Here is an 18,505-nt window from a genome sequence, read left to right as displayed (position 1 = left end):
ACACACACTAAACACAGTAGTTATTCTGCAGAGAAACCATCAAAATGACTAACAGGACGACAATCACAAGACAACTAGCCTCATCAGAGCCTCAGCGCCGACGCAACTTCGTCGTAATACGCCTCCCGCATCTCGTTTACACCACCGTCACTTCCACCCCTTCCGTAGTCAAACACTGGCTTTTCAGAATCTGCCGCCATCACGTCTACCGTATCCACAAAGGCCGCCTAGTGGTCGGTCTAGGCGTCCAATGGACTCCCGGACATCGAAAGTCTCCCGCCACCCTCCAACTATGCGTTGGACACCAATGTCTCGTATTCCAACTGCTCCACGCGCCCCACGCGCCGCTCAAACTCCGGCGCTTCCTCTCCAACCCTAACATCACATTTGTCGGTGTCTCCAACAAGAATGATGGTGCCTTGCTGCGATGTTCGAAGCATGAGTTGTGCGTCTCTTCAACGCTTGTTGATTTGGTGGATGTGGCAAGTGAGGAGAGAGGTTACAGCAAGAAAATATCGATGGAAAAGTTGGCTGAATTGGTGGTGGGAATGGAAGGTGTGAAGAAGGAGGAATGGGTTGGAAGAAGTGATTGGGATGAATTTTGGCTTAGTGAGCATCAAGTGGAGTATGCTTGTCTTGATGCTTTCGTTTCTTTCTTGATTGGGAAGGATCTCAAGGCTTGGAACTGGATGAAAGTTGATGAAGATTGCTCAACTTCAATCAAGTAATTAGTTATGAGTTGATTTGATCATCATGGATGAATTATCTCCTCTGCTTTTTGTTATGTTTGGTTTGTGATGATGCATGCAATTTGTTGGATTGCCAAATCTTTTGCAGGCATAAACTTCTTAATAGATTGTAGTTAGTTTGGAATTTAGGATGTTTCTAGGGCATTTTGTGAAGAGCTAAATGCAAATTTGACCATTAGGTTATTAGCTTGAGTTATCAAATGGACCTTGAAGTTTTTGGGGTGTTAATTTGCATATAATTTGGTCCAAGGAAACTTAAGCTGTGATATATTAGTTTATTACCTTTTGTATTTGCTGTAATGCTTTTGATCGTTTTAATATATCTCTATCTTAGTGTTTTATAAAGTTGAATGTTTGGTATTTCGCTTCTAAATTTATGATTTGGTTGGGAAGGTTTGGTAGTTAATCAAATTCAGCTAATCCGCCTCATTTCTCCCAAGAGCATGATAGGTAGAATGACCATCTGGTTCCTAATTAATTTGCCTCCTTTTGGGGCTGGTGCATCTGAATAATCTGATGTAAAGTAGTAATATATAGCTCTATGCGCGCAGGCTGATGTGATATGAGAATTAGGAAGCATTCCTGACAATTTCAGTCTTACCGAGTATGTCTCTCAATAATATAAAGCCTGAGCACCGTTTGGTGTTAAAATTCTGGATTACTTTAGGAGACGCCAAAACATATCTGGATTTGGTTTCTTCTCGGTGAATTTTTTTTCCATTTTTCTGACACATATCATCATTTATTAATGAGGTTAGGATTAGTTAAATTTAAAATAATCATGAGAATAAATAAAGATGCATGTCATGTATTAAGATATGCATCATGAGAAATGGAGAGAGAATCTCTTGTAGAGGAGCCAATTTCAAATATACCCTAGTTCCCTTTTTTCTGCTGCATACTTCGCCAATAAGATTAACATCATTAGCCTGAGGAAAAATAAATCATTAATGTAACTAATCTTCTACAAAATACTTTACACTTAACTATCTAATCATATATTGCCAATACAACTACCTATTAGTAGTATAACCATCAAACTAACTAGAGTAAATTTTGTATACATATTGACGGATTTGTTTGGATAGTAGATTATCTTTCAACTTTTATTTGCTTGCATCATCAATCTATTTTTTAATTATTTTTTTATTTTACATGTATTGCATCAAAAAAGTGTTACAGTAATTTTTTTCAAAAAATTATCAAAAATAATCTACAATCTAAATATCATAATTAGATAAATACCACATGAGTGAAATTTAGATTTAAAATTCAGATTTAACATATGTGGCATTCATTTAAACAAGACAGTGTATAGAAGATTAATTTAATTAACTATATGCTTATAAGAAATTTAATAGTTAAAAGTTCAAATTCTTTTCCAATGGTAAAATTTTTAAATGAAATTAATTCATATAAGAATAATTTGTTTCTAAATAAGACACACATAGAATGTACCCTTAACCTAGTATATATAATCCACTTCAGAGTGATAGAAAAGCCACCGCAATTTGTCGACATTATATTCTGTCGTGGTTTCATGTGTTCTAACTAATAAACTTAAGTTCAAGAGAAGTTTGATTTAAGTATCTCATGAGAAATTCAATTAATTGTATAAAATGGATTAGATCTCACAAGTTGAAATATGTTTAGCTCAAGTTGATTGGTGTAAATGTCACAACTTTTATACTGTATAAGTTATAATGTATAATTTTGGTGAAATCATTAAATTAATTTATGGTTGATAAATACAAGTTCCCACTAAAGTTATACTATATAAGTTTACACTAAAAGTTTTTAGGTTTTATACTAATTAATTTGAAGTGGACAAATTTGAACTTGTGAGGTCCTGATCCTGATCCGTATAAAATGTCCTGGCCTAACTAACTGGAGGAAGAGGCTAGACAGTGTGAAGCTTGAATGCTAACTAGTCCAGTCATGCATTTTCCATACAAATAGAAAATGAATTGCGGGAACTAAATGCCAATAAGCCACCCAAAAAATAATTAGAAATAAGAATAAACCCGGTAACCCAAGGAAACTTCAGAGGAAAAAAAATCCTGTAAAAAAGAGCGAATATACTAAATTGCTGAAAAAAAAAGTTGTTAAATGAATGGGGAATTAAACAACCACTACCCCTTCTTCCGTTATTTTACTTATTCAAATGCTAAAATGCATGCTAAAACTACAAAGTTCAAATGCTAAAAGCATGTTAAAACTTGGCTTGGCCACAGCATGATTTGATGGTGTGGTGAGCATTAATGAGCAGCCGCGGATGCTTCCTCTGGAATATGGAATAGCTACTCACTAGCTGTTAAATCATTAGCTGTAGGAGGATGCTGTGAAGCTTTTTGTTGAACTACGGCCCATTTGTCAAAGGAATTTTTAGCCAAATTTGTCTCATCCGAATTTTTTAAGGATAAAACACAAAAAAGACCTTTGTGATAAATTTAATACACAGAAAAGTCTCCCGTAATTTTAAAATATATAACACGACACCCCATATTTTGAACTAAATTATAAAGGTGACCGAATCCGTTAAATTTGATGAAAATGAACGAAATGATCAAAATGTCCTGACATAATTAAGCAAAAGACAGTTCAAAAAATCATTTGTTTTATTTTCTAGATAGAGAGAATTGAGGGTTAAACGATAGAAAATGTCTATTTGCTAAAAATTAGGTATAAAAAAAAATTTTTAGGTTCCAATAAATCATTTTCGTTAAGTTTAACGGATTTCATTATCTTTACAATTTAGTTGAATGCATGAGATGTCATGCTGTACGTTCTGAAATCATAGGGGATTTTTCTGTGTATTAGATTTATCACATGTGGCTTTTTTTTACCCATTTTTTAATAATTTTAATTATAGTAAACTTAAAAAAATTTTAAACTATACATTTTAAAATATTCAAAGCACACAAAAAAAATTTCCTTTCCTCCTTCCTTCTTCCATCTCAACCCACCATCACTTTTGTCGCCAACCAAGACCAACCTCTTCCGGCACCAGCCATCTTTTTTTTTTTTCTCTCTCTCCTCCTCCTCTCCCCTTTCCTCCACTCTTCCTTGCCATATCTCTTCTCTTTCTTCTTCCCTCTTTGCCCAATCTGGTCGTGAGACCAGATTACGCTTGCGATCTGGTCACATGACCAGATCGCGCGGGAGAGGGAGAGGGGAGGAGAGGAGGAGAGAGAAAAAAAAATGCTGGTTGTTCCGAGAGAGAGGGGGAGGGGAAAGGGTGAAAAAGAAGAGAGGAAAGAAAAGAAAAAAAAATGTTTTCTATCTTAAAATTTTTTCCTACAACTTTTATAGTAAGTTTTAGTAATATTTTAAACAAATACTCAAAAAACTCATTTACTAAACGGGTCATAATTTCGATCCCTTGAATCTCTTTTTCTTGTTCAAGTGGAGAACTAGACATGATTGATTTGGTTTAGATTTCCTGTTTTATTTTTGGGATAAATAACCTTTTACTACCTCTATTTTAGGTTTTTATCACAAAACCTTCCTATGTTTTAAAAATTGATATATAACCCGCTTATATTTCGAGGTAAAATATTATCGTTAGTTTTTCGTTAAAACTAATGATTAATAGTAAAAAGTCAAAATCAAATTAATAATTAATAATTTAATCATTTATTACTTCTTTTTTCTTCCAAATACAAAAAGGAAGGAATTAAAATAAAAATATAGATAAATAAGAATTAGAAATTACCATCAAAGATTTGGATTTAAAAACTATATGATATTTGTAGTAAAAAAAGATGTGGTATTTTTTGTTTCTCATTTATTTGTTTTATATTTCGCTTTCATCTTTTTTGTTATTTATTTATTTATTTCCCTTCCATCTTTTTGGTATTTGGACAAAATTAAGATTTTATAAGCTAAAATATAGGTTTTCAAGATTATCTCTTCTCTTTTAAGAGAGAGAGAGAGAGAGAAAGTAAAAAGAAAAAAGTAGTGAAATGATGAGTTTATCAATTTATTAGTTTGACTTTGATTTCTTACTATTGATTGTTATTTTTAACGAAAAAAATAACAATGACATTTTAACGAGAATCATGAGGGAGTTATTGTGTACAAGTTTTTAAAGTATAAAGAGATTATACGATAAAGTATCAAATCACGTAGCGCAAAAGTTAATTTAACCTTATTTTTGTAAGGTGACGAAACACACTATTATGTGACTCGTTTGGTGACGGTATGAGGAGTTTTTAACAAACCCAATTGTTGGCAAACAAATCATGTATTCATGTTCGATTCATTTAATTTCGAAAAGGTTCAATTTTATGATAAATAAATTGAGTTTGAATGCTATATTAGACTTGTTTAATAATCAAATCAAATACATTCATGCCAGTGAACTATTTAAATAGATTTGTGAACACATATGTAATCATAAAAATAAGTAAATATAAGTAAAAATATATTTAATAATATTTAATATTATTAAATATATGTATATATGCTTTATATTTTCCTTAAAATAAATAAGTATACATAAAATCAGTATTATATTTTCTAATACAATGAATATAATTAAATAGGTAAATTACTTTTTACTTCCCTATAACTTGATATTTTACCATATAACTTTCCTTATGGTTTAAAAATCTATATATAACCTTCTCCTGATTTTGTTTAAAGTATCACTGTTAATTTTTCTATTAAAATTAATTTTCAATAGTAAAAAGTCAAAATCAAACTAATAAATTGATAAATTCATCATTTCACTACTTTTTTTTCTTTCTTTCCTTTTCCTTCTCTCTTTATTTTTTTTTTGAAGAGCAAAGATGATTTTGAAAACTTATATTTTGGCCTACAAAATCGTAATTTTCTCCAAATACAAAAGAGATGGAAGGGAAATAAAATATAAATAAATAAGAAACAAAAAGGATGGAAAGAAAATATAAAACAAACAAATAAGAAACAAGAAATACCAAAATTTTTTGACTACAATTATCATTATAGGTTTTTTAACCAAATATTTAATATTTACAAGTTCTTATTTATCTAGTTTATATTTCAATTTATTCTCTTTTATGTTTGAAGGGAAAAACAGAAATAATGAAAGGATAAATTTGTAAATTTTTTAGTTTGATTTTAACTTTTTACTATTGACTGTTAGTTTTAACGGAAAAACTAACTATGAAACTTTAACCCAAATTATGCGAAGGTTATATATAGGTTTTTAAACCATATAGAGATTACATGATAAAGCACCAAACTACATGGGGTAAAAGGTAATTTGTTTTAATTAAATTTATTCTAATTTATGTATTATTTTTATAAAATATAATGAAATCAATTTTGAACTCAAATTCGAGCTCAAGTGCAAACCTGAATTTAGATAGTTCAGTTTAATGAGTCAAACATGTATTCAAATTCGAATATCTATATAAAGTCTCAAATCAAATTCAATCAACAATTACAACTCATTTTAATATCTATTCGTACATTATATGAGTAGAGTTTGAACACTAAATATTCAACTCATTTAAAGTTTTAGATATGATATTCTTTCATCCATTTGGCACTTAGTAAGGAGCAAATAAGAGAATATCGAAAAGAGAAAATCCCCTAAATCATCCTTTATCTTTTTATTAATCCAGAGTCGGTCGAAGAGAGAAAATCGGTCTTTTTATTAATCCACCGTCAGGCACTTATTGGAGGGGTAAATTCATGGATTTAATCATGCCAAATATTGAATCGAGTAAAAAAATTGATAAAATACCAAAAATTAGCAAAAAAAAATTAGCATTTTTAAGGATAAAATTAAAAGTTCAGAAAATATTTAACTAGCTATCATTGCCCTCCATTTGTATATTGTATGTACAGATATTGTAAAGATTATGTGGCCTGGGACATGTTTGGGTTGTGATTTTTTGTAGAAAAATTTTTAAGTTTTCCATATACATATTTTTCAATCACATTTCTATGTCACATACATTAAATTATTACAATAATTTTTTTTATAAAAATTTTTAAAAATAGCAATCCAAATAGGACCATTGGGATAAAAATTTCTACAAAAATGTTGTGATGAATTTGGATAAAAGATTATTTCGAATTTTTTTTTGAAATTAACATTTTTTTGTAACATGAAAAGGTAATTAAAATAGAAAAAGGTAATTAGAAATCGTGTGAATGATGCAAAAAAAAAAAAAATTTTGAAAAAATTTTACAATCCAAACAGAAATGATTCCCCAACTGAAAGATAAACCTTCTGTCAAGAAGAAACTGAAAAATGAACCCCACAACAGTGGCGTTGACAAGAAACTGAAATGGAAAGATGAGAAATAAAAAAAAGGGTGAAATGGAATGGTGACGTCCCGTCAAAAGGGCAGAGGTTGTATGGCTCGAAAAAGAGAGAAAGATCGGAAATTGTTCCCTAGGCAAGACCTATAAAGCTTTGGATAGACAACGACTGAACATCAAATCAAGGTAATTTGTGAGAGTGGGAATTGGTAAAAAGAAAACGAAAATGGGAAATGAGCTTAGTTTTTCCTCTGGATAAAAAACAAAAAGGTACCTGTGTGGTAAATCTAATATATAGGAGATGCTCCTGTAATTTCAAAATATAGGCCCTGTTTGGAAGCTTGATTTTTTACCAAGTTTGTATAAAACTAGTTTTTTAACAACTTTTGCTACAGGAACCCCAAAAAACTTATCAAAATTTTTAACCTACACACTTAAAATATCCAAAACACAACAAAAAAAAATTCCCTTCCCCTTTTCTTTTTCTTCCTCTCCCACCACCATCTCCATTGCCGGCTCTGTCACCAATTTCCGGTGCCGGTCTTTTTTTTTTCCCCCATTTTTTTCCCTCTCCCCCTCTTCCTCCACTGCCATCATCCTCTCTTGTCTTTTTTTTTTTCTCTCTACGTCCGGCGCAAAGGGGGTGGCGCAGAGGGGGGCAGCGAGAGGGGCAGAGGGGGGCGATGCAGAAGGGGACGGCGGGGGAGAGAGGGAAGGCGGGGAAGGGGCAGAGGGTGGCGCAAAGGGGGGCAGCGAGGGAGAGGGGGAAGGCGGGGCAGAGAGGGGCAGAGAGAGAGAGGGGGAAGGCGGGGCAGAGGGGGGTGGCGAGGGGGCAGAGGGCAGAGGGGGCGGCGCAGAGGGGGACGGCGGGGAGAGAGGGACGGCGGGGGGGGGGGCGGCGGGGAGAGGGGGAAGAAGGGGCAGAGGGGGGCGACGGGAGGTGGAGTTGCTGCTGGGGGTGGCGGAGGTAACGGGGAAGAAGAAGAAGAAGGAGAAAAAGAAGAAGAAGAAAGAAAAGAAAGAAAAAGAAAAAGAAAAAGAAAAAGAAAGGGAAAGAGAAAAAAAAGAAAAAAAAAAAAAGTTTTTCACCTTACAAAAACTTCTACAAAATTTTTTCAAAAATTTCTTCTACAGTGCACTACAGTAAAGTTTTAGACAAACTCCCAAAAAACTCAGGTTCCAAACAGGCCCATATAGGGATGTAATCGAGCCGAGTCGAGCTCGAGTATCACTATACTCGAGCTCGACTCGACTCATACACACAGAAGCTCGAGCTCGACTCGAGCTCGATCGAGTCCAAAAAATCGATACTCGAAGCTCGACTCGAAGAATTTCCTTTAGGCTCGAGACTCGACTCGATAAGGCTCGATCTTTAATCGAGCCTTATCAAGTCGAGTCTTATCAAGCTTTTTGACTCGATTTGACCAAAAAAACAGATCAAAGGTGACGTTTTGGGAAGATTCAAAGGCAAGCAAGTAGCTATCAGCTGGAGTAAATGAGGCATAAAATCCATGATTCATCAATACAAATACAACCAAAAGTATCCACATTCTACCTCCCACAGTTAGCATCTTTAACACCCCTAAAAATCAGATTCACCACAAAGAAGAATAGAGAAGAAAAAAGGGAAATTCCCACTTGCTGGATTGCTTGACATGAAACTTTCAAATTCAGCAATTACCCACCAACGGTAGGTGCCCACAAGAGCAGCAAAAAATGGATGATTCTAATTCCTCGGATCATAGTTCCTAAGTGTGCTGCAAAAGTACCCAAACTAACCAAAATTCCCCACAAAATTCCAAAACTCAGCAAAACATGAGCTGAGCCACCAAATTGAGAGACAAACAATTATCTCAAACAGCCACAATATCCCAACTACCACAAGCTCAATTCAGAAACCAATGCCAAGATCTATCCAGAAATTCCTTTTCCCCACAAATATCACTAATTACTAACTAAAGAAAGCTGCTTTAAACAAGAACATGTCAGAAAAATATGTTCCTGGTTCAGAAATGGACCATAGTCCAGCAGAATTACAAGTGTTTGAATAGGATATAGAAGAATGAAGTTGAAAACTCTTGTCACTAACCTGACCCAGCAAAGATGACCTCAATACCACCATTAAAATGCAATCCCAGAGGCTGGAGCCTTTTACAGCAAATTGCAACAGCTCTTTCCAGGCTGTTGATTAGGCTGTCATTTTAAACAGAGGAAAGAGCAAAAGAATTGGACCCACAAGCAAAACCTCTGAACCTTATACCACACACGACACACTCAAAAAACAAGTTTTCTAGACATTTATCCTACACATTAGCATGTCATTAACCAGCGGCCAGCCTGCTCACACAATAGTCATACATTCGGCAAATGAAAGAAAAAGGCTTTAAAATATAAACATACTCCACAATACATAATAAGTTACGTCTCATAAATTAACAAGGTCCAAATTATGAGCTAATCTAGATTTAGAAACATAAATCTTCAAAGCTTTGGCAAGTCGAATTCTTTGATTGTCTTGGCTTCCTACAAAAAGCATAGAGGTAAAAACACAAAAAAAGTTACATAACTTCCCAAAAGAATAAATTAACTTATACTCAATAACTCAAATATAGAAGTTTGGTAGTAAAACAATAAAGCTGACCTTCATCTTCTTTTTGACGCCGTGAAGATTCCTACACCAATCTCCTGCGCACATCAATACTTGAACTGTCTCGGGGTGAAGTGCTGCTCGATAGGTGTCAATTACTCTAGTTCCGGCACTAAAAGTGGCCTCCGATGCAACTGTAGTTATCGGAATGGCCAATATATCGCTAGCCATTCGAGAAAGTACTGGATATGAGATTCGATTTATTTTCCACCACCCCAAACAATCAAATTCATCGAGATCTTCTCCAATCTTTTGGCGAGGCTTGTCTAAATAATCAACCAATTCTGACTTATGAGGTTCGCTAGTCTCGACTTCATCACAATATTGATCAAAATCACCCCATCTAGTCTTCTTGGTCGCATTTGTTCCTTGCCTTTGGGAAGAGCTAGAAGCCATTGGCCCTCCTGTTGGATTCGCCGCTAGAGCAACATACTCATCATATAACTCAAAGAGCACTCGGCGAATGGTGGAAATGTTATGAGAAGCCTCTGAAGGTATATACATTTGAGGGTAGGTGAAGTCCACAACCCTCATTTTCTGTCTTGGATCTAAAATGGCAGCCACGGCCAATATCAAATTACAGTCACCCCAATACTTGTCAAACTTAGTTTTCATCCTTCGAACCATGGCCCGAATGAAGGGGTCTTCATCATTGACTCGAGCATCCAGCACTTTTTTTATCTTCACCAACTCTTGAAGGAATTGCTCGTAGGATAATCTGAACCAGAAATTATATGTGTGCACTCCCAAAATTTTTCCAAGACCGAACAAACCTTTTCAGCTTTTTTCCAATCCTCAGCAGATGGGCAAAAATCGTAACTTTGCTCTCTATCTTGGAAACGGGGAAAAACATCCTTAAATTTGATGGCACAATTCAGCATCTCAAATGTGGCATTCCATCTTGTCTTACAATTGTAAAGCAACTTTTTTCCTGGTATATGGAGTTGTTGCGCAATTTCAGCAAACATCAATGCACGCCCCTCTGATCGATTCACAAATTCCACGGAATCCCTAATGGCTTTGGTGATGTCCACAATCTCAGAAATGCCATCTTGAACTACAAGGTTCAAGATGTGTGCACAGCATCAAACATGGAACAATTTTCCATCACAAAGAAGCTTTTTGGACCTGGAGATGTCATCTCTTAATATTCTAACAGCTACATCATTGTTCGAGGCATTATCAACTGATATGCTGTAAATTTTGTGCTCAATGCCCCACTCTTTTGCACTTTTAAAAATTGAAGATGCTATCTCAACTCCTCGGTGAGGCGGTGGTATATGTACAAAACTGAAGACTCGCTTTTGTAGTTTCCAATCAGAATCAATCCAATGCCCGGTGATGACCATGTACTCGATCTTTTGATTTTTCGACTTCCAAAGATCGGTTGTGATGCTCACTCTTTCCACATTTTTCAACTTGTTCCTCAACTTATTTTTTTCAAGCTCATATACTTGCATACAATCATTTTTTGCTGTTGCTCGAGAGATTTTCTTCCACTCTGGCACCGCTCGTTTCATCATAAGATTGAAGCCTTCTTCTTCTAATATGGTGAATGGATGCTCATGCATTAGCACCCAATGTGCAGCTGCCTCTCTAACTTTCTCCATGTCAAACTTTCCGCTCAAGGGTGGCAAAGTCGGAAAAGAATCATCAGCTGGCTGGAAATTTAATTTTGTTTGCTGCTCAGCCTTTCTAATGCTTGCTTTTCGGGCTGAACATCTATTCCGATGTCTCCACATGCTACTTGTTTGCTTTGACTTGCCTCTTGACAGCTTTTTCTTGCAATGCTTGCAAATGGCATAATTCAATCCATTTTCCTCAACTTCGTCAAAATCATCCCAAGCCTCAGATGTTTTATTTCTTTTAGGGATCTGGAATTCATCTTCAGCTTCAGTTACTTCCCGCGTGTCTCCGCCTATTTGACCAGTTGGTTCTTCTTCTTCTTCTTCTTGTTCTTCAAGAGCAAATACTTGAACTCCAGCTGTTGTTGTATCATTACTTATGAAAACAGGGGTATCCAACGTGAATGGAGTAGTTGAATCATGAGCAGATGATCGCGGGATAGAAGATACCTCGGGAGGACTAATTGCTATACCTACAATTTACCCATAAAGTGAATATAAACATTCATTAGTACCAGCATATCACCTCAAAAAAACTGCCCAACATATTATACATTTAGCTTACCAACTCCTTCAACATTGCCTTCTAATCTTGAGCAACTCGTTGAATGTCTAGTGCCACTTTGCATTTTCTTGACAAAGATTCTGCCCGACTGGATTCAGAAGGCATGAAGGTAGTAAGACATCCAAAACAGCAAAGTGTAGTCTAAGAAGGAGCAGAAAAAGAAAAAGAATAAGCATGTGAGGTTGCTCAAATCCGAATTTGGGCAAATTCATCACACCTAGTTGGTCAAATCATAACACAAAGGATTTTGAAGTCAGTCTTAGCTATATTTTTTTACACCATTATCTAACTTTAGCACTATGAAAAATGCTATGAAAATTAATGACTGGGTCAGCCTGCAAGAGAGCTTTGACAAGATTAATAAGCAATTGGAGAAGGTGATGCGAGTCAATGAGTCTGACAGGGTGCCAAATGTTTATATTAAAGCTCTTGTTATGTTGGAAGACTTCTTAAATCAGGCGTTAGCTAATAAGGAGGCAAAGAAGAAGATGAGCAGTAGTAATGCTAAGGCACTAAATTCGATGAAGCAGAAGCTGAAGAAGAACAATAAACAGTATGAAGAGATGATTAACAAGTATAGGGAGAATCCTGAAGTTGAGGAGGAAGAAGATGGAGATGATGATGACGAGGATGGGGAAGATGAGGACTCAGAGTTTGAGGAAGACCCTTCAAAACTTGGTATGGAATCTGATGCAGAAGAAGATGAGGACAAGGAAGCTGGTGAGGATGATGCAAATGAAACTGGTCCAGGGTGGGAAAAGATGATGAGCAAAAAAGATAAGCTCATGGATAAACAGTTCAAGGACCCAAGTCAAATCACCTGGGATACAGTCAACAAGAAGTTCAAGGAGATTGTAGCTGCAAGAGGAAGGAAGGGAACTGGAAGGATTGAGTTGGTTGAGCAACTCACATTCTTGACCAGAGTTGCCAAGACCCCTGCTCAGAAGCTTGAGATTTTATTTAGTGTTGTCTCTGCGCAGTTTGATGTTAATCCTAGTCTCGAAGGACTTAAAAACGGACTCACGTCATGCCCTGTATGCATCTTCTACAAGTCCAGTACCCTTAATAGCAAGCAACCCCATGTAACTTGTCACCATGGCATGACACTCTACAAGTGTAAAAGAACACCAGTCCATTTAGGTTTTAGGATTTAAGGTATAGAGTTTAGAGCTCAGGGTTTAAGGTCATGATGTCTGGATTCATGGTGACACCATGCCCTTGAATCATGGCATCCATATCCGCCAGGGCAAACCAAAAGTTCCAATCCCCCTGCTCTTTCCCCGTTCTTAAATCCCCACCCCTCTCCTGGTGGAATTAAAAAAAAAAAGGAGCAAATGATGAAAGCATGAAACAGCCATCCTAAAGATTTGCCACCATTTCTTATCATCTATATGTGCCATCATTTATCCAAAACCAAGGAACTCAGCCACGAACTAAGAGCTACCAGCAAAGAAGTCTATCAATACTGCAAACACTTAAGTTCATGAGCACGAGTACTACTTCAGCTGACACTGGCGCATAAACAGCTTTAGCAAATCCGATATCCAACCATACATCATGATATCTAATATCCAAACATAAGCAATAACACAGTACAATGCATGGTGAACGCAGACAAAATGTCTACCTTGGACCAGGGCCACGGCGCTTGACATCTAATATCCAAACATAGTACAATAACAGAGCACAATAACATAGCACAATGACATCTTCCATTTCATCCTCTAACAAATGCCCTTCTGCTGCCGCTAGATATGCCTCTAACAGAATGAATGAATCTTTCTAACGGGTAAAAGGTGGAATTTTTCCCCAAGGCCTTAACTTTTAAAGGCTGCACAACCGGAGAGAGCTTCTTGTGTATAAAATACAAAGCTTATGTTATATCACACCTAATCTAAACTACTACAACAGTTAGAGTTTGCAATTGGAAGCTCAGATTTCGTCCCCTTATCAATTCAGGATAACAAGTTTCCTAGTCGATCTTGGCCCATTTTAATGCCAGAGACACAGAGCCAAAAACAGAGGAGCACTTACCTAAGTGAGCCAGAGATGAGCAGTGATGAACCAGCGATGAACTAGTGAGATCTTGGTGCTTCGTCTTCGACACTCGGCAGCGATGAACCAGCACGGCAGGACACAGTCGACAGGAGACGTAGAGCGCGGCGGACTGGCGGAGGCCGGAGAGGCAGAGAGCAGCTTCAATTTGGGCCTTGGGACTTGGGACTTGTTAAGGCGATGGCGATGGCGATGGAGTCTCACAGATGCGGCGAGCAACGGCGTCGGCGACGAACGGCGTGAGGGTGTAGATCTAAATCAGTCAGAGAAGAAAGTGAATTTTTTTGCTGGTAAAGTGAATTTTTTTGCTAGGCTTTCTTCGAACAGAGAAGAAAGTCGCACAGTCGGCAGACTCGGCACAGAGAAGGAAGAAAGTCTTTCCTTCCTTTTTTTTTGACATTTTTTCTTTTTAGTGTTTTTTACAATTATGTTATTACTTTTTTGCCATTATAGGATTTTATTATAAAGAAGGTAATATTGTAAATTCCATATAACTTATACCCATAATGGTCATTTTATAATTATAATAAATATATATTATTTAAATGATAAATATTTTATTTAATTAATCGTGGCTCGTCGAGCTACTCGACGAGCCACGAGCTCAGCATATACGGCTCGAAGCTCGACTCGATTAAGAGTCGAGCTACTCGAAACTCGACTCGAACTCGGTCAACCCGAGTTCGAGTCGAGTTGTTGACCGAGCTACTCGCGAGCTACTCGCGAGTAGCTCGGCTCACCAACAACCCTAGGCCCATATAGCACGATATCCTATACTTTAAACTAAATTATAAAGGTAACGAAATCCGTTAAACTTAACGAAAATGGACGAAATGACCAAAATACTATGATATAATTAAACAAAGGACAGCTCAAAAAAATCATTTGTTTTAGTCTCTAAATAGAGAAAATTGAGGGTTAAGGGATAGATCAGGTATATTTGTTAAAAATTAGATATAATTTTTTTTTATGTTCCAATAAGTCATTTCCGTTAAGTTTAACGGATTCCGTCACCTTTATAATTTAGTTCAAAGTACAAAGTGTCGTGTTATATATTTTGAAATCACGGGGGACTTTTCTGTATATTAGGTTTAACACAGGAAACTTTTTTATATTTTACCCTTTTCCTTTTTTTCTTTAAGGGATAATTGCAGAAACCTCAGGAATAGCCCTCACCTCCCCTATAATTTACAAAATAGCACTAACCTCCCTTAAGAACTAATTGGGACCTATTGCTATCAAAAGATTGTGTGAATTTACCTAGCTACCCCAATTATTTGTGATTATCTGATGAACGAATTTTACAAAAGAATGAACGTTGCTTGTTAATAAATTGAGGAAGTAAATAAGCTAATTAATTACTAATTAAACAAATTGAGTAACTAATTAAATTACCTTATGAAAAAATTGATAATGGAAAAGTATGTTGACTGCTACATTTTGAGTTCCTGCCCTTGCCACTACAATTGGCATTTCCCTTTGATCACTGAGGAAGAAGGCAATTGTTGTTGAGATTGTAGTACTGCAACTGTGAATGTTCTTCTTCGGGACCATCATACCACTGAAAATACTTGCATTTTGCACAAAAAAATATAACTTGTTGGGATTCTTTTCGGTCTCAGAAATCTTCAGTGTTGCTTTTCGATTGCAGGTGCAATATTTGTTCCTTATTGTGAAGGATGTTGGGGAGTTCTATGACTCTCCCCTAACTGGAAGAAGCCATATTTTTTGCTACAACACTTCACCTCTAACTACCAAGCTAGAGACAAGAAAACCAGATGTGTTACCGGCAAAACCAGCTGTAGTAGTGTATTGCTAAACCAGACCTCATTTATAAGCTCATGCAAGTTCAGATCTCATTTAGCTGTTTAATTAGTCGTTGCATTTACCTCATGCTTAAGTTGTTGCAGGTGCATTGGAAATGGTTTGCACTTATACCCCCTGAAGTCTATTGATACTTAATAGGATTTGTCCTTCCTTTGCTAATACTACTAGGCAAGTAAGATGAAGGGCAAATCTAGCACAAATTTCTTATCTTCCTCTTTAAAACAATTTTTAACGGGACTCTTTCTACTTTGGACCGAATCTGCAACAGATTCCTTAATCTTAGGGGCGGTCGATGCAATTTCTTAAATCAGAGGGGAGGTGAGTGCTACTGTCACAAACCTCAGAGGAGGTTTCTGCAATTTTCCCTTTCTTTAAAGTAGTATATATATTTGATCTATATTTATTTTGAAAACCAGGCCTCTGCAGTTCTTTAAAAAAAAAATTTCTAATTTTTATTAACATTTATTTTACATATTTTTCAATCACAATTTATTTCATATGCATCGCAGACCAATTAATAATTTTGCCCTCAATCTATCATGCATTCGGCCGCCAAGTTTTAAAAGTTTTTGGCCACTGCATCTACTAAGTAATGAGGATTAATTGTCAAACTCCAAGTTGGAAATTTGGTGGGTAAAGAGGCGCCACCAAAATGCTTCCACTTCTATCAAGTTTTCAAAATTTATTAGTATGTAGCCTGCTAATACTGGAAAATTAGTTATGAAATGATGCAAGACATAAATCATTCATCAATAATCTTTTTACATATTATTAATATTGATATAAAAAAAATTATTATCCCGCTTTCGAGACCTGACCAGATGTTCGCCTGGCTCTTGTTAGGACAAACTATAAAAATTGAAAACTTCATAACTTTAGAAAATTACACCATTGCAGATTATACTTTAACACTCAGTACAAAATTTTCAATGTATCCTAACCATAACATTCTAAACTAAATATAAATTTACAAGTTGCCAAATTATAATTGCTTCACCGCCTTTCCTCATCATTCGATCTGCTGACCTTTGATTTCTCTCACCTAAGGAACAACAAATTGAAAACAAATAACGTGAGCTTATGCCCAAAGAGGTTTTAGGTTTTAAAACATTTGAAATTCCAAAAATTACTCGTAAAAGCACTTCTCAATAATATATATCAAGGTAACCAAAGTTTAACAAGATATTCAATTGATACATGTTTAGTTTCAATAAACAACATAAATACACGAAAGAGTCAAACAACAATTTAACACATGAGAAAGAAAGATATAGGGACTAATACAGGTTTTAGAGGTGGCTTCCGCCCATTTTTAGATGTGACACTTAATCCCTCTTAGTATTTCACTGGGCAAGCAACTTTAACTCCAAGTGTAGCAATCTGTAACATTAAATTTCCATCATTGATATACACAAAGTCTAAGTGACCATATCTCCAAATACCCGAATAACACGGCACAGTCCGACAAGCCATCGCACATCCCAACTAATAAGTAGGTAGTGGAATCATGGTGGTGATACCATTTTGACCAAGCCTGTTGCTGGTTCGACATATCTAACCTTCACAAGGTAGAACTTAAGTTTTCCTCGATACGATAAAGTACACAATCGAGTTTATAAGCATACGCAAGTAACTTTAGATACAATTTAACTTTTCAATGGTAATACTAGACTTAATGCCTCGCAGGTTCCGCGAGATGCCATTATTAACTGTTTTAGGCTAATGTAAGATTTATTTAATAATATAAATTTAGAGTATTTTGTATGATAATGGAGTTGGAATAGTGGATAGAGAAGTGATATATTGGATTGATTGATTTATAAATAGATATAGTAAAATTGATGTGATTTGTATTGTGTTTTTTAAAATTAATATGATCTAAAGATTTGATGGATAATATTGGTTTCAAAAAAAATTGTTTTTAAATTTTAATTTAGTGATAAGTAAATATTATTTAAATTAATGAAATATATATTAATTTTTTAAAGTTGATAGGATGGAAAATTAGGTGGAGAATTACATTGAGAGTGTTATAATTTATTGTACTTTGGGCGTTGGTAGTTTATGTATTTTAGGATGATGATATTTTCATAATTTGGATAGCTAGGATGAGAAAGTGTGCATTGTTGTAGTGGAAAAGTCTATGGAAAGGATATAAAAGAATGGGAAGTTTGTTGAAAAATAAATGGATAATAGATATTTTTTTGGCCAAATTGATATAGTTTGGGTGTTGTGTGATGAGATTAATTAATAATTTAGAATAATTTGATACTATAGCTTCATTAAATATGTGTTTATTCATCAAGTAGGTTTTTTTTTCGATAAGTAAAGATGATATTGATTTAGTTATGAATGAATGTAATTGAAATATATGGAAGCGGTATTTTTTTAATTAATAGAATCTGAAAAGGTAAAGGATAATATTAATTTTGAGAGCTAAGAGATTTATAGTAATAGTTTAGTAATAAATGGATATTATGGAAAGTAAGGTGATGTGTATAAATTTTTTTAATAAGAAATAGAAATGATTGCACATGAAAATTATAGAGTTTAATCATTGTAATTTACAGTAGAATTTTTAAATATTTATTATTTGATGTTTATACGACTTGTTTTATGGTACTCAAAGTTGTAGTGAATTTTGTATTAATATATAGATATAGGTATGTGATATATTTTGTAATATGTGTGCATATATATATATATATATATATATATATGCGCGTGTGTGTTTAGTATTTTATTTTAGGAGATATGATGGTTTAATTTTTTATTGTTT

At 35.1% G+C, this 18,505-nt stretch overlaps 3 protein-coding genes across 3 annotated transcripts; 2 read left to right on the top strand and 1 right to left on the bottom strand.

Annotated features, from left to right (window-relative positions):
• Nucleotides 1-44: 44 nt before the first annotated feature.
• Nucleotides 45-758, top strand: LOC113777308. Its single transcript, XM_027322342.1, has one exon. The coding sequence runs from the start codon at nucleotides 45-47 to the stop codon at nucleotides 726-728; it is 684 nt and encodes a 227-aa protein (XP_027178143.1). The 3' UTR covers nucleotides 729-758.
• An 8,730-nt stretch (nucleotides 759-9,488) lies between these two features.
• LOC113777307 (zinc finger BED domain-containing protein RICESLEEPER 2-like) lies at nucleotides 9,489-11,908 on the bottom strand. Its single transcript, XM_027322341.1, has 5 exons — nucleotides 11,845-11,908; nucleotides 10,766-11,752; nucleotides 10,428-10,711; nucleotides 9,649-10,335; nucleotides 9,489-9,530 (listed from the first exon to the last, which is right to left on the bottom strand). The coding sequence occupies exons 1-5, from the start codon at nucleotides 11,906-11,908 to the stop codon at nucleotides 9,489-9,491; spliced, it is 2,064 nt and encodes a 687-aa protein (XP_027178142.1).
• A 235-nt stretch (nucleotides 11,909-12,143) lies between these two features.
• On the top strand, nucleotides 12,144-12,998 carry LOC113777306 (eukaryotic translation initiation factor 3 subunit C-like). Its single transcript, XM_027322340.1, has one exon. The coding sequence runs from the start codon at nucleotides 12,144-12,146 to the stop codon at nucleotides 12,996-12,998; it is 855 nt and encodes a 284-aa protein (XP_027178141.1).
• The last annotated feature ends 5,507 nt before the right edge of the window (nucleotides 12,999-18,505 follow it).

Source organism: Coffea eugenioides, chromosome 7 (assembly GCF_003713205.1).
Source record: "Coffea eugenioides isolate CCC68of chromosome 7, Ceug_1.0, whole genome shotgun sequence".
NCBI lineage: Eukaryota > Viridiplantae > Streptophyta > Magnoliopsida > Gentianales > Rubiaceae > Coffea > Coffea eugenioides.
Note: the sequence above shows the minus strand (reverse complement) of the source record. Positions and strands in the feature narration are given on the sequence as shown.